The sequence below is a fragment of the Zootoca vivipara genome, chromosome 8 (assembly GCF_965207765.1).
Source record: "Zootoca vivipara chromosome 8, rZooViv2.hap1.1, whole genome shotgun sequence".
NCBI classification, from domain to species: Eukaryota; Metazoa; Chordata; class Lepidosauria; order Squamata; family Lacertidae; genus Zootoca; species Zootoca vivipara.
The window spans coordinates 67,397,062-67,411,092 of record NC_142591.1 but is presented as its reverse complement, the minus strand read 5'-3'; the positions used below and the strand labels follow the sequence as shown (position 1 = coordinate 67,411,092).

The following is a 14,031-nucleotide window of genomic DNA, read 5'->3' as shown; positions in this document are numbered from 1 at the left end:
TGTTTCTGAGGGTTCCTGACTTTGCATGTGGGCCCCCAAATCCGAACCCTTGTGTAAGTATCTGGCCCACTGTACAGTACTAAATCCGTGAGTTGAGGAAATATCTCTTCTGTGCCATGTTGCACTGTATTTGTCCACTAGATGCCACTGTTGGCAATGCTGTGGCGCCCGCTTTCTCATCCTCCGTTTTTCAACTTTGTAAAAGCACAAGAAACTGTGAAATCAGCCAAAATATGTAGGTCAAAGCACAAAATAAAAATAAAAAAACCCCAGGGCAGTCCAAAATCATTGGAAGTGGGAAAGGTAGAATTCTTGCATGGTGTCGTGTTTTCTCGGTCTGAATCGTGTACACAACATCAACAATTCTGTAGATGTTAAAGTGCATATTATATTGATCAGGGCTCCCCAACCCTTGGGAGGCCTCCCAGGGGCACACCTGGAAATTGGATAACTGTTTTTGTTTTCAGGTGTTCTAATAGTTTTATCATCAGTGTGTTTGCTGCCCTCCCTGAGCTGCTTTGGGAGGAAGGATGGGATATAAATAAAATAAATAAATAGTCCAACCAGGCGGGCCTGCTTCTTTAGTATTTAGGCTACAACTGCCAACATAAATAACAGTGAAGTATCTGATGAGTTTCTCTGCCTCAGTCTGAACTTGGGCCTGGTTTTTCTCAAGCTGCCATCTGCTCTGAGTGCATGGTGAGTTCAGTAAGCATCACCACTAGCCAAGCAGTTGTCACGTAACCAAGTCAGAGATCATGGCTTCCACACAGCCTCAAGCCATAGTACCTCTCTTATTTAAAAAGAATGAAGGAAAAATAATTAGCTGACGAGTAAAAGCAGTGTCTAAACCCAAATCCTGGCTGCATCTGTCAAATGGGGCTTCAGTTTGTTAGTTACAGATATGCAGGCCCCATTATGCTCGATGTACCTGTGATTAAGCACGAACATTGCCATCCTCTTTCCTGTCTCAGGAGTGATCTTTTAAATTAATAATGGCATAGAAATTTCTGCATCTTTGTTCCAAGAGGTCCCAAGCCGTCTGGCTGTGTGATGTAACTAAACAGTAAAATCTGAAGCCATGCAAGTGGCGAAACAGGTATTTTCTGACACGGCACAGGCATTACTGTATAAGGACTGACTGAAGCCTTAAATTGACTTTGATGCCCCTCTGCCCACTGAATCATTGCAGAGAGACGGGACAACATGGATCCTCCTGAACTTGGAAAAGGGTTCTGATGACCCAAGAATGATGTTGCTTTTATATATTAACAGTGTAATCATAAGCATGCTTTCTCAAAAAGAAGTCCCATTTTATTCAGTGGGGCTCCCTCCCTAATAATGTTGGTAGGGCTATATTAGATTACTAGAGAATGGAATGGGCTGGGCATTTTTTAAATTCATGGCTATTTCCATAGGCTCTGATGAGCCTGGAAACAGACATCTTCATTTTAGAGAGTTGATAATAGGGCAAATGTATGTACCATTGTATCTTTGCTTTTCAGGGGATTAATAGTGCTTCAGAAACCAGTACTGTAACGTATTTTTGACCAGAGTGCGTTTACATCCTGCTTCCCTTCCTTAAGGTGGCATATATAGAGTTCCTTGGTGGTCTCCCATCCAGGCGCTGAGCAGAAATAAACTTGCTTAGCTTCAACAGTGTGACTGCCTCATTTGCCCTTAGACCATAGGCAGGAAATTCGAACCCTGATCTTCCAGGTCCACCACTCTTAACTGTTATGTCACACTGGCTCCCAATTATTGATCATGGATGTTTTAATGTTTATATAACCATTCCTTATACTTTGTAAACTGCTTAGAATCTTTTTTTGGTATTTAATTTGCATCACCATCGTCTAGGGTAACTTTCTGCAGGTTTTGCAGCTGCCACTTTTCAGTTTTGTGCATACGCATTCATTCATGCCTGCCTATCAAGCTAGGCTTAGACTACAATTCTAAAAGCACTTTTACTAGGCAGTAAATCTACCAATGAATCCAGCAGGGCTTATTTCAATGTAAGGTCAGAAAAACTAATCGAGACAAAAATGGAAAGGAGGAGACAAGGGAGCAGGGGAAATAATTATTGCCTGCAAAAACTAAACAAACCAATCTCTCAAGGGCTGCAGCACTCCTGCCACTGGGCTGCTGCGGATTCATGTGGTGACTGTTTTGCCATATCTCTACTAATTTAACCATCAAGCAAGATCTGAAATTTACAGGCATTAGAATAAAATGTGAACATAATACAGCATTTAACTTCTCTGTGTTTTTTTTCAACTTTGGTCACCAGAACTCCCATGTTTCTAGATTCTCTGTAATAAATAATAAACTTATTATTTATACCCCACCCAACTGGCTGGGTTTCCCACCAGCCTTGCTCATATATTTGGATTGAATGTATGTGGGGTTAAAGTAGTAGGGGGAAAGACATGAAAGGGGGATTCTAAGCCTGTTCAGGTGAACAGGCTTAGAAGCCGCCTTGCAATAAGGAACCCTGCACCATCAGAGTTCTGTTAGGCCAGAAGACCAATCTGTTATCATCCTTTTATACACCATTTCATAGTACAGACATCAAGATCGATGTGTGATAGAGCCCTGTAGAATCCCATATTGGCAGAATTTGGTGTGTGTGTGTGTGTGTGTGTGTGTGTGTGTGTGTGTGTGTGTGTATATATATATATATATATATATATATATATATATATATATATATATATAACTTTTATGTATTTTATATATTATTTGATAACCAAATAAGTGGTTTGGTTATCAATTTGGTTATCAATTTGGACCCAGGTGGCGCTGTGGGTTAAACCAAAGAGTCTAGGGCTTGCTGATCAGAAGGTCGGCGGTTCAAATCCCTGCAATGGGGTGAGCTCCCGTTGCTCTGTCCCAGCTCCTGCCAACCTAGCAGTTCGAAAGCACATCCAAGTGCAAGTAGATAAATAGGGACCGCTCCGGCGGGAAGGTAAACGACATTTCCATGCACTGTTCTGGTTCACCAGAAGCAGCTTTGTCATGCTGGCCACATGACCCGGAAGCTGTCTGCGGACAAACGGCAGCTCCCTCGGCCTATAGAGCGCCGCAACCCCAGAGTCGGACACGACTGGACCTGATGGTCAGGGTATATACTTTTATGTATTATATATATATATATATATATATATATATATATATATATATATATATATATAAAATTTGATAACCAAATGTTGCCATATTTTTATATATATTATTTGATAACCAAATGTTGCCATATTGTAGCCAGCTGTACATTGTGCAATATTGCAAGCCTGCATTGTCAGTTTGCTCCTCTTAATATATGCATTTTCTTATCCCCCTCCACCAGGGAAAGTTGTTTATGGGGAGCCTATAGCTGCCGGCCTTGGAACAGATGGCACTCACTACTGGCATAAGGAATGGTCCCATGCTGCAGCACATGTCATGGGCCCACCCCTGAGGCCAGATCCTTCTACTCCAGACTTCCTGATGAATCTTTTGGCAAAGTAAGCTAATGCAATGTACATGTAAAATACTCATGCATGACTTCTTAGCAGCATCCGGATGCCTTAGCAAGAAAGCCATTAAACAGATGAAGCTAGCCATCCTTATTTGGGCCCAGTCTGTGTTTTCATGCCACAAACATTCAGCAAATAAGAGTGCAACAAGATACCTTGGGCAGGGTCCTCTCTGTGGTAGCACCACAGATTTGAAAATTTCTCCTTCAAGCTAACTTCTCATTTTAGAGAAGACATTTCTGTTCTGGAAGGCATCTTATAATGGAGTGATGTTATTTTTTTTTCTGTGTTCTGCTGGTCTTTCAACTTACTGTGCTGTGTGCATCTAATGCTTTGTTCATTTTTTTAATTATTTTTTTTTTGCAGTTGTTATTGTCAAAATAGGTTTTTATTCATGTGGTCCGCTTTGGAAATATAGTCTCAGCATGGTTTAGGGCAGGAACCCCCAAACTGCGGCCCTCCAGATGTTTTGGCCTACAACTCCCATGATCCCTACCTAACAGGACCAGTGGTTGGGGAAGATGGGAATTGTAGTCCAAAACATATGGAGCACCGAAGTTTGGGGATGCCTGGTTTAGGGATGTAGGAAACTGCCTTATGCTGAGTCAGACCATTGGTCCACCTGGCTCTGCACTGACTGGCAACAGCTATCCAAAGGGCTCTCCCATCTCTACCTGGAGATTCCAGGGACTGAACCTGGGATGCTTTGTATGCAGAGCAGATACTCTGCCACAGCCCTTCCCAAGCAAGGTATAACCAGCTTAAGTAAATGATCAAAATGAAAATAGCAGCCACGTGGCAGCCAACTGGTGAAGTCTGTTGTGTGGATACAGACGGCAGTTTGCTCTATGGTGGCTGCTCTGCACAGGGACATCCTCAGCTACATATTGCCAAGGCTGGTCCTATGATGACAGGTTAAGGAGGAAAGACCTTAACCATGATCCTAGATTTGGATGGCATGCTGAGCTGGGCTGTCTTAAAAGGACCGGAGAGGTGCAAAGCAAGTTCAAACTCTTTGCTGAGAACCAGAATGTTTACATGATCACAGAAAGCTATAACATGAGAACCAAGCCAGTATCTTGTGGTTGATTCTTTGTCCATCATTTGTACCAAGCTCTGTTTCTGAATGTTCAGATTTGCCTAACTTGGAATTGTTTCTCTTTTTCAGTGGTGACTTAACTGTGACAGCGACAGATAACTGTACCTTTGACATCTGCCAGAAGGCTTTGGGGAAGGATGATTTTACCAAGATCCCCAATGGGGTGAATGGCGTGGAGGACAGGATGTCAGTTGTGTGGGAAAAAGGAGTGGTGAGTAGGATTTATTTTGTTGTCATTCAGAATGGGGAGCAATATAAGCAGCTGTGACAAGTTAGCCACCTGCCTCTGAGGAGGTACTTAAATCCTCAGACACAGGGCTGTCTTAAGCATATGCGGTGCCGGGGTGCAAAGATCCACCTGCCCTCCCGGTTGCCCAATCCCAGGGGCGCAGGAGGGCGGACCCAGCCAGCCGCCTCAGAGTCTCATTGGCTCGGTCACCCCAAACTCGCGGCTTAGAGCCGCCCGCAGCAGAGGAGCTCGCCGCAGCACTCTAGCCGACGGGCGGGCTCTTCTCCGGACTCAACTCTCAAGCCCCAGACTCTCGGCCCCGCAAAACAGCCCTGCTCAGACACCTCTTTCACTCTCCGCAGTGCACAGGACTTGAACTAGATACTTTGAAAGATACAAACTTACTGGAAGAGAGACTGCCATGACACATGTTCTGGGAACTGTCTGACTTGACTACTCTAGCATAATCTGTAAGGGGCTGCCTTGAAGATTGTTTGGACGCTACAGTAGCTCCAAAATGTAAAACTGTTTTCTTGTACTAGCTCTTTGGATTGCACCACACCAGTCTCATGTGAACTCTGTTGGTTTAGCAGTTCCTTTCTGAACTAGATTCAAGGTATAGGTGATTATGAATCAACTGTAAGTTGGTTTGTTACGGAACCAGTGTTGTTGTTGTTGCTTTTGTTGTTCTTTCACTTGAGAATTGTTATACTGAACGGTGGGGCTGTGAACTTTCTGAATAAGTGAACAACATATGACTGAAATCCATTTATTATCCCTTTCACTCTGGAGACTGATGCCTAGCAAATTGGATCAGTTTATTTGTTATTACATTAATATGCCCCCTTTCCATTAAGGAGCTCATGGTGATTTGCACACCTCTCTCTCCCCACTTCCATTTTATCCATGCAAAAAGCCCTGTAAGGTAGGTTAGGCTGGAATATAATGACTGCCATGAGGTCACCCGCTGGGTTTCGTGCCTGAATGGGGATTCGAACCCTCTCAAGTCCTAGTCCAACACTGTAACCACTACACCACACTGCCTCTTTGTTCATTCCACAAATGAACAGATAGTTTTAAGGAGCAAGGCTATCAATGTTGAACTTGTTATCCCCAAAAGAATATTTCTGTTACAAAGAATTACTCCTTAGGTGCTGTATTTGCGTTCGTCAGCTTATTACTGGGAGTTTACATTTTTGTATATTGACATTTTCTGCCTAGAGGTTATCTCACCCACACTCCTCAACAGAGGGTGAGTTTGCTTGCAATAGGCTTATGTATTTCCTTCCTTGCTAATGCCTATTTTTGGTTTCTTTGCCTATTTTTGGTTTCTTTGCAGCATAGTGGCAAAATGGATGAAAACAGATTTGTGGCCGTCACCAGCACGAATACAGCTAAAATATTTAACCTGTACCCAAGGAAAGGGAGAATAGCTGTGGGCTCTGATGCTGACATTGTCATTTGGGACCCCAAAGCTACAAGGTATGGTCTGAGAGTAATCAAATCGCAACTGTCTATCTTTCTAGGAATGCATTTTTGAAGACATAAACCCTGGTGATGGAAGGATGCCCCATTTGAATTATTCACAGGATATATGGTGCTAGCCACAGTATATCTATGAAAAGGATTTTGACTAGTCAGAATGTTAAAAAAAGGTTATCTGTATTGCTGACCATGCAGAAAAAGCAACATTGCTTGTACTTTTACATTAATTGCTATTTTCCTGATATGATCAGTGATTCCGAGCATTCTCCATTCAACTGGCTTACTGACCGAACCCAAAGGGTGCTCATCAATGGCTCCTCCTCATCCTGGAGAGTAGTGACTAGTGGGGTGCCACAGGGTTCTGTCTTGGGCCCAGTCTTGTTCAACATCTTTATCAATGACTTGGATGATGGGCTTGAGGGCATCCTGAGCAAGTTTGCAGATGACACCAAATTGGGAGGGGTGGCTAACACCCCAGAGGACAGGATCACACTTCAGAATGACCTTAACAGATTAGACAACTGGACCAAAGAAAACAAGATGAATTTTAACAAGGAGAAATGTAAAGTACTACACTTGGGCAAAAAAAATGAAAGGCACAAATACAGGATGGGAGACACCTGGCTTGAGAGCAGTAGAAGAGAAGGTTAAGGGGTGATATGATAGCCATGTTCAAATATATAAAAGGATGTCATATAGAGGAGGGAGAAAGGTTGTTTTCTGCTGCTCCAGAGAAGCGGACACGGAGCAACGGATTCAAACTACAAGAAAGAAAATTCCACCTAAACATTAGGAAGAACTTCCTGACAGTAAGAGCTGTTCGGCAGTGGAATTTGCTGCCAAGGAGTGTGGTGGAGTCTCCTTCTTTGGAGGTCTTTAAGCAGAGGCTTGACAGCCATCTGTCAGGAATGCTTTGATGGTGTTTCCTGCTTGGCAGGGGGTTGGACTGGATGGCCCTTGTGGTCTCTTCCAACTCTATGATTCTATGATTCTATGATTCTATGATTCCAGGCCAGCTCATGTCCACATAGTGATGCCTAAAAAGACCTAAGTGGTGTGCCAAAAACTATCACATACTTTGCTAAAAATACATTGGACAAATTACCCATGGCATAGCTAGCCATTTTTAAGCCCAGGGAAAGGTCCCAGTTCTGTGCTAGCCTCTCTCCCTGGACCAATTCAGGCTCTTCCAACAGGCTGCTGTTCTCCAAGTGCAGAAGAGGACTGGGGAGGCTAAAGTTGGTATCAACCTACCAGCCAGGAATAGTCCTGTTTCTGCTATCTGCCATCCCAGATAATTATGATTACAGAAATGCATTTCTCTTTCTGGGAGAGTTGTTCACCGAATAAGATATTTGTTGAGTGTGTGCTCATTTCAAAGCTCAATCAATACTTTATGGACGAAATGCAACTTCTGGCTTTTGTTCTGCATCTGCACGTAGCGTGTTTTATCTCTTAACTTTGGAATGAATGGGGATGAAATGATGAGCAGCTTGTGAATGTTTAAATCTGACTGGTTACGTGACCTTATACTTCTCCAGGAGAGGGAGCACATGGCCTAGAAGTCATGGAAAGCCAACAGGCAGCCTTCATACTGTGCGGTGATAATCGGCAGATATCTCAAGAGTAACAATGTTTCAGTCATTTCAGAATGATAATGATGGTGATGATTAGATTTATTATTATAATGCATTAGTCACTTTTGGGCCACAGCAAATCGAAGCGACTTACAATGTTTTAAGCAAAAAGCGAATGCATACATTAAAACAAGCATTTAAAAAAATCTAAAAGGCAATTCTGGTTTTTTAAAACTAGATTAAAACATCTCACCCACACACAAAGGCCATAGAGAATTAGAAGCCAAAGAGCTGATGAAAAAGGAATGTTTTTGCCTGGCGTCTAAAAATATGTAACAATGGTGCCAGGTGAGCCTCCCTGGGGAGGGCATTTCACAAGTAAGGAGCCACAACAAAATGTCAGTTCTCATGTTACAATAAGCAACATAGGCTGTCTGATTCTTTCTGGCAAAAAGAGTCACATAGTGTTCCAGTGATGAGCATGTGTGTGCCACACTAGGAAGAAAGAGCAGATATCCTGATATAATAATATGGTTTCTGTCCTTTTTTCTAACATTCCTTTCACACTGAAGTTCCTGTTGTGCTACAGAACTATAACTTTTTGGCTGATACTCTGGCATGTCACACCAAATCTCATTCATACCAGTGGGCCTGGTGTTGCACAGTAACGAACACCATTGGACAGGGTTGCCCCTCCTTCACACTTTCGGCACATGCATGCTTCTGTTCCCCAATGATCCCCCCCCCTGAAAGTGGCAGGAAAGAACCATATGCTAGTATACCTCCCTAAATTTCATCACATTACGCTCCCAATATTTCAGGATAATGGGATTGCAAACAGATTTCCCCCCCGAAAGTAATTACTAGTATGGAAATGAATGCTGAACCTACACTAGATTTCTGGAAGTGACTTCTATGTCATGTGAAAGCGCAAATACAATGCAGAAATTAACAGTGAAATGGGGAAATTTAATATACTGCTATTACATGCAGCCTTAGTTTGCCTTATCATATTGTGTGAACCAAGTCCAAGTTGTATGCCACACAGTTCCTAGTTTAACCATGGAAGAAAATAAAAACAGTAAGATTGAAGTGAGCCATACTTCCCAGCTCAATTGTTACGAAAGGAGGAGAATTCACTTTACAGACATCAAAGTTTGGAGGGTGTGAGGGCATTGATGGGAAAAAATAATTAAGCTAGCCCTTAACGTTGAAATTCCAGTTACTCCCTTGACAGCTAGCACATTTGAAAGAGAAACCTCCAGCATTGCTTTAGCATCCTTTTCTACATTACAAAATACAGAATAAAAATGCAAGATGTGATGGCAGCCTAAAGCAATGGGCAGATGTTGATACATGACTAGAGAGAATTGGGAGGCTTTCATTTGGAAGCCTTTGGAGAGGATTTAGACATCTCTGTGAAAAATGGTTGGGGATATTATGGGACCAGCAAAAGAAATCCATATACAATCAACTATGCTTGACATTCAGGGTTAGCACACAACAATAACACACTGAGTTCAGGCTGCAAACTTGTTTTCTTTTCTTTAACGCCTGACACAATGATCTGCCACACCAGCATATAAAAGTTTAGGACTGGGCATAATGATCCCCTTTGCGTAACAACACAATGTCATGATTTATTGCTCTGCAGTTAAGACAGCCAGCTAGCTTTCAGCTTAATGCTAACCAGGTTTCCTCAGAAGTAAACCCAATTGATTCCAGCAGGAGTTTCCAAAATCCCTAAGGCTGAAGTGCAATTGTGTGTAGGCATAATTAAAAGGGGAAAGAAGAAAAAAGTGAGGTTCCTGTTACCCACTCGCATGTTAGAAAGGCTGTTAGAATACTCAGGGCAGTCTTGAGCAGGTCGGGCGCCCTGGCGCTGAGGGGTGGAGATCGCTCCGGCGCCCTCGCAGCGCGCAGCATGGCTTTCGTGCGGCTTCGCCGCGCAGCGCCCCACCTACCAGCCTGGTGCCCTGGCGCCTCACGCCACCGGGACTCTACCTAGAGCCGGCCCCTGACAATACTCACATCTCTCTCCTTTAACTTTCCATGATGGCAAAGAGGTAGACTCTGGAATTGAGTCACCTGCTGAAAACATTTGCAATTAAATACATTGACAGCAAAGGGGCAGCCTCTCCAGGAAGCTTGCAGAATCAAGCTGTAGAGTCACAAGGAAAGTGATCTGAGAAAACATACTTGCAGATGGAGCAACTCTGCTCTGTAACTAAACAACTATCTGACTTTTAGAAGACATCTGAAGGCAGCCCTGTTTAGGGAAGTTTTTAATGTTTGATGTTTTATCACTTTATTATTATTATTATTATTATTATTATTATTATTATTATTATTCTGTGCAGCAGGAATTGAGGTCATGCCATGAATAAACTATGTTGCACTCCAGTTTACAATATGCTTATGTGGAATTAATGGCACAGTTCTGTACACATCTATTCAGAAATAGGACCTATGGAGTTTGAAGGCTCTTGCTTTCTGATAAGTATGCAGAAGATTGCAGCACAGATTGAGTTGATTTTAACTAAATATGCCTCAAATTAATGTGTTATGGATTGCAATAGGCACCCAAAAAGGCTTTGTGTTACAATGTCGATACAGAGCACACCTTAGGCTGAATAATGATTAACAGTAAACTTGAAGTAATTGCACTATAATATGACTGGGGTTTTTTTTTATTTAAAAAAATGCATCTGAGGGAGGATGTATTGGAATGCAGTTTTAAAATGTATGAAAGAATTGCCTTCCCCCCGTCTATTCAGGAAATGCCAGTACTGAAATATTCATTAAATAGCACTTAAGATATCAAGAAACCCTTCACTTTGTGGTATTTATGAATTGCGAAACAGCTTTTTTCACACTTTGATATACATGACACCTTAAATTTATCACCTGTAGAGTGATGGAGACCAAACCCACAAGAAAGATTATGTTAAGGGTGAAATGTTATATATTTCACTCTTTACTCCATTACTTGGACCAATGTCATGAAAACGTGTTTTTTTTTAATTGAACAACAACACCCAGTTTATTGGGGGGGGACACAAAAAAGCCTTGTGCAGGTACTGCTTTGTGATATATTGTGCTCTTAGGGTGCCGTGTTTGGAATCAGTGATTCTCTTACGAGCATTAACAGCATTACCACTAGTGCAGGGGTCTGCAACCTTTAAGACAAAAAGAGCCACTTGGACCCATTTCCGAAGAAAAAAAATAAACTGGGAGCCGCAAAATTTGCTATGGGGCTATGAGGGCCCCATAGCAAAATTTGCTATGCCCAATAATCAATGCCCTAAAATGCCATAGAAAATTAATCAGGGCCCCAGTGTACCATAAATCATAAATCAGTGCCTGATGTAAATAATAATTAATAATGAGGGCCCAATGTCATCCTCGTCATTATAAAAATAACTTTGAGTTTGGGCTGCCTTGATTACTGGGAATGGGCAAAACTCTGACTCCCTTATTAGGACACCTGTATGGTTTCATGTGTGTTGCTCCCATCAAGTGAACTTATAAAATTTCCTCATATTGAATCAACCCATTGATTAATACATCTACCTCAATCTCCTGACCAGGCCGGCAGGAGGCCACAGGCAGGCTGCAGGCAGGAGCAGCAGCAGCAAACACGCACTCCGAACCCGCAAGCCTTTTCTGCTGCTGGGCGGGAAGAAGCGCGCCCGTTTTAAAAAATAAATAACTCCGCCCCCACCCCCCGTGAGCCTATTGGCTGCAGAAATGCGGCGGGGAGGGGCTGATGCAGGGAGGGGGCCGACCACGCTCCCCCGGGCTGCTAACGTCACCTTGCGTCCTTTTTGCACAGCGCGCGCGCACAGCGGAGTTGTGGACTTCAGCGGGCGCCATGTGGGGCGCAGGCGCACAGCGCGCCACCGCAGCTGTGTGCTCCGTTGGCGGTGGGCACCACGCGAGTGTCTGGCAGGCGTGGCGGGCGCCGCCGCCGCATGGCTCAGGCGGCGCATGGCTCGGACGCCTCCTCCCCTCGTATCCGCTCCGGAGCCACAGCAAAGGTGTAAAAGAGCCACATGCGGCTCCGGAGCCGCAGGTTGCAGACCCCTGCACTAGTGCAATCTTATACATGTCTACCCAGGGGTAAGTTCCCAGGAATAGGATTGCAGCCAGAGGTGGAGCTTCATGCTCTGCCACCGGGGGCAGAGGGCAGGCGCACTGCCCCCAGGGACGTGGCGTGCGTTCTGGGGTGGGGTGCGCCGCATGCAGGGGCGGGGCACACGTTTTGGGGGCGGGGCAGGCAGCCACGATGGCGCCCCTGGGATCGTGCCACCCGGGGTGCCCTGCCCCCACCGCCCCCATCTTCCTACGCCCCTGATTGCAGCCTTAATTGCTTAGCCTTTTGACTGGCAAGAGAATGTGTGAATGAAAAGTATTGAATTTGAGTGACAGCAGGCAATACATGCAATTTTTTTTTGAAAAAAAAATTGTACATTTATATATCACCTTTTCTTCCAAGGAGCTGAAGGTGGTGTACATGTTTCTCCTTCCCAATTTACCCTCACAACAACCCCGTGAGGTAGCTTTGGCTGAGAAATAGTGGCTGGCCCAAGGTCACCCAGTGAATTTGCCACTTTGATGTTGCAGTCTGAAAGGGACGTGGATGTGGATGCAGAAATCTGCTGATTTGTCTGCTTTCTTTGCTGGCCTGACTCTGAGTACAATTAAGATCTTGTCTACCCTATTCTTTACCTGTATGGGCATCCTTGGGAAAGTCCTGGGACTTCTTTGATGCAGATTCATCAGTGATCCTTCCCTCATATATGCCTGATCTTTTGCCTTTCCTCACTTTTCTTGCACTTAACAGTTCAGTGTGTTTTAAAGGACACATGCTGTGTTGAAGCAAACACAGCCCATCCTTTTTTTAAAAGGCAGCAGTTTAAAATAGCTGCAGCAGAAACATGGCCGCAAAAACAGGAGATGCTGTGGCAGGAAGAATGCAGACAGAGGCTAGAGAGTGATGTTGAGGAAGGGAAAGGAGGCTGGCTTGTATTTTTATCAGCCTTACCCAAGCTTTTTTCTGAAATGTAGGTGTGTTGTTGCAGTGGGGGAAATGATGGGCAGAGCAGAAGAGGTAAAGTCAAAATCAGAAAGAGCGCAGTGGCTGCTGCAAAGCTAGCAGGCTGTCAAGATTTGGGAGGGGGACTGGGTGTTGGCTGCCCTCCCACCCATTTCTCCCCCCCCTCCCCCAACTTCATATAAATGTACCTGAATTTTGCAGACTCACATCCAAATGCTAGACTTTGTGCTTAGTTTCTGCATACACTACTGAAGTAAAACATGTAATTAGGTCTCGATGTAATTTCTGTTTCAGTTAAACAAGTCTTTGCAAGCCTTATATCAACATACAGCGCAGTATGTTTTACGCACACTACTATTATAAACCCGTGGCCTATAATTCTGTAATCTTGTGCACACTGCCTGGAATTAGTGTTAGTAAATATAACAGATAATGGACAAATATCACTTCCTTAGTATATTGTGTGCATGTATTTAAATTATAATTGCCTGCTACCATTTCTAGATACAGGAAATGAAGAGAAATAGGTTACTGGTTTTTAACTTATTGCACTGTTGAATTAAGTGCAAGGCTTTGATTTCCCTAGGAATTTATCCATGTAATTTCATGGAGATTCTACAGCCATCACTTTTTTCTCCTCCTCCCCACAAAGGAAGATCACACGCTTTCAATCTGCTTGCCCTTTTATTTCGGTTAAAAGGAAGAACAAAGAACAAAGCCAGCTGCTTGTGAACACAGTGTGCATTTCCTCTGACATGCAGCCTCACAAAACAGCTGCTTTCTGCAGAGAGAAAATTCCAAGGAAGTAAAAGAAAGCAGTGCCGTGACCGTAGTTCTCCTATGTGGAAGACTCAAGTGTCTAGTTCCTTAGAAGCTAAAACTCACCTTTCCCATAATCACTCTCATTTCCCAGTCCTGTCTTCTTTAAAAAAACCAAAAAAACCCCAAACAATGTTTAAATTAATTAATTTTATAAGAAAGTGCAGGGGGTTCTATTTGAGACCCTTGCCCGAGCTTAATTATATCAATCCTATTGTGGCCTTCATCAACATGGTACCCTCCAG

At 43.5% G+C, this 14,031-nt stretch overlaps 1 protein-coding gene across 3 annotated transcripts in view; it reads left to right on the top strand.

The window, feature by feature from the left end:
- Window positions 1-14,031, top strand: part of DPYS (dihydropyrimidinase) — a 42,525-nt gene that overhangs the window by 17,184 nt on the left and 11,310 nt on the right. For all 3 annotated transcript variants that reach the window (XM_035124701.3, XM_088675816.1, XM_060277667.2), the window contains exons 5-7: window positions 3,350-3,506; window positions 4,687-4,828; window positions 6,186-6,328. In XM_035124701.3, coding sequence (XP_034980592.3) covers window positions 3,350-3,506; window positions 4,687-4,828; window positions 6,186-6,328 — 442 coding nt within the window. The remainder of the gene's footprint in view (window positions 1-3,349; window positions 3,507-4,686; window positions 4,829-6,185; window positions 6,329-14,031) is intronic.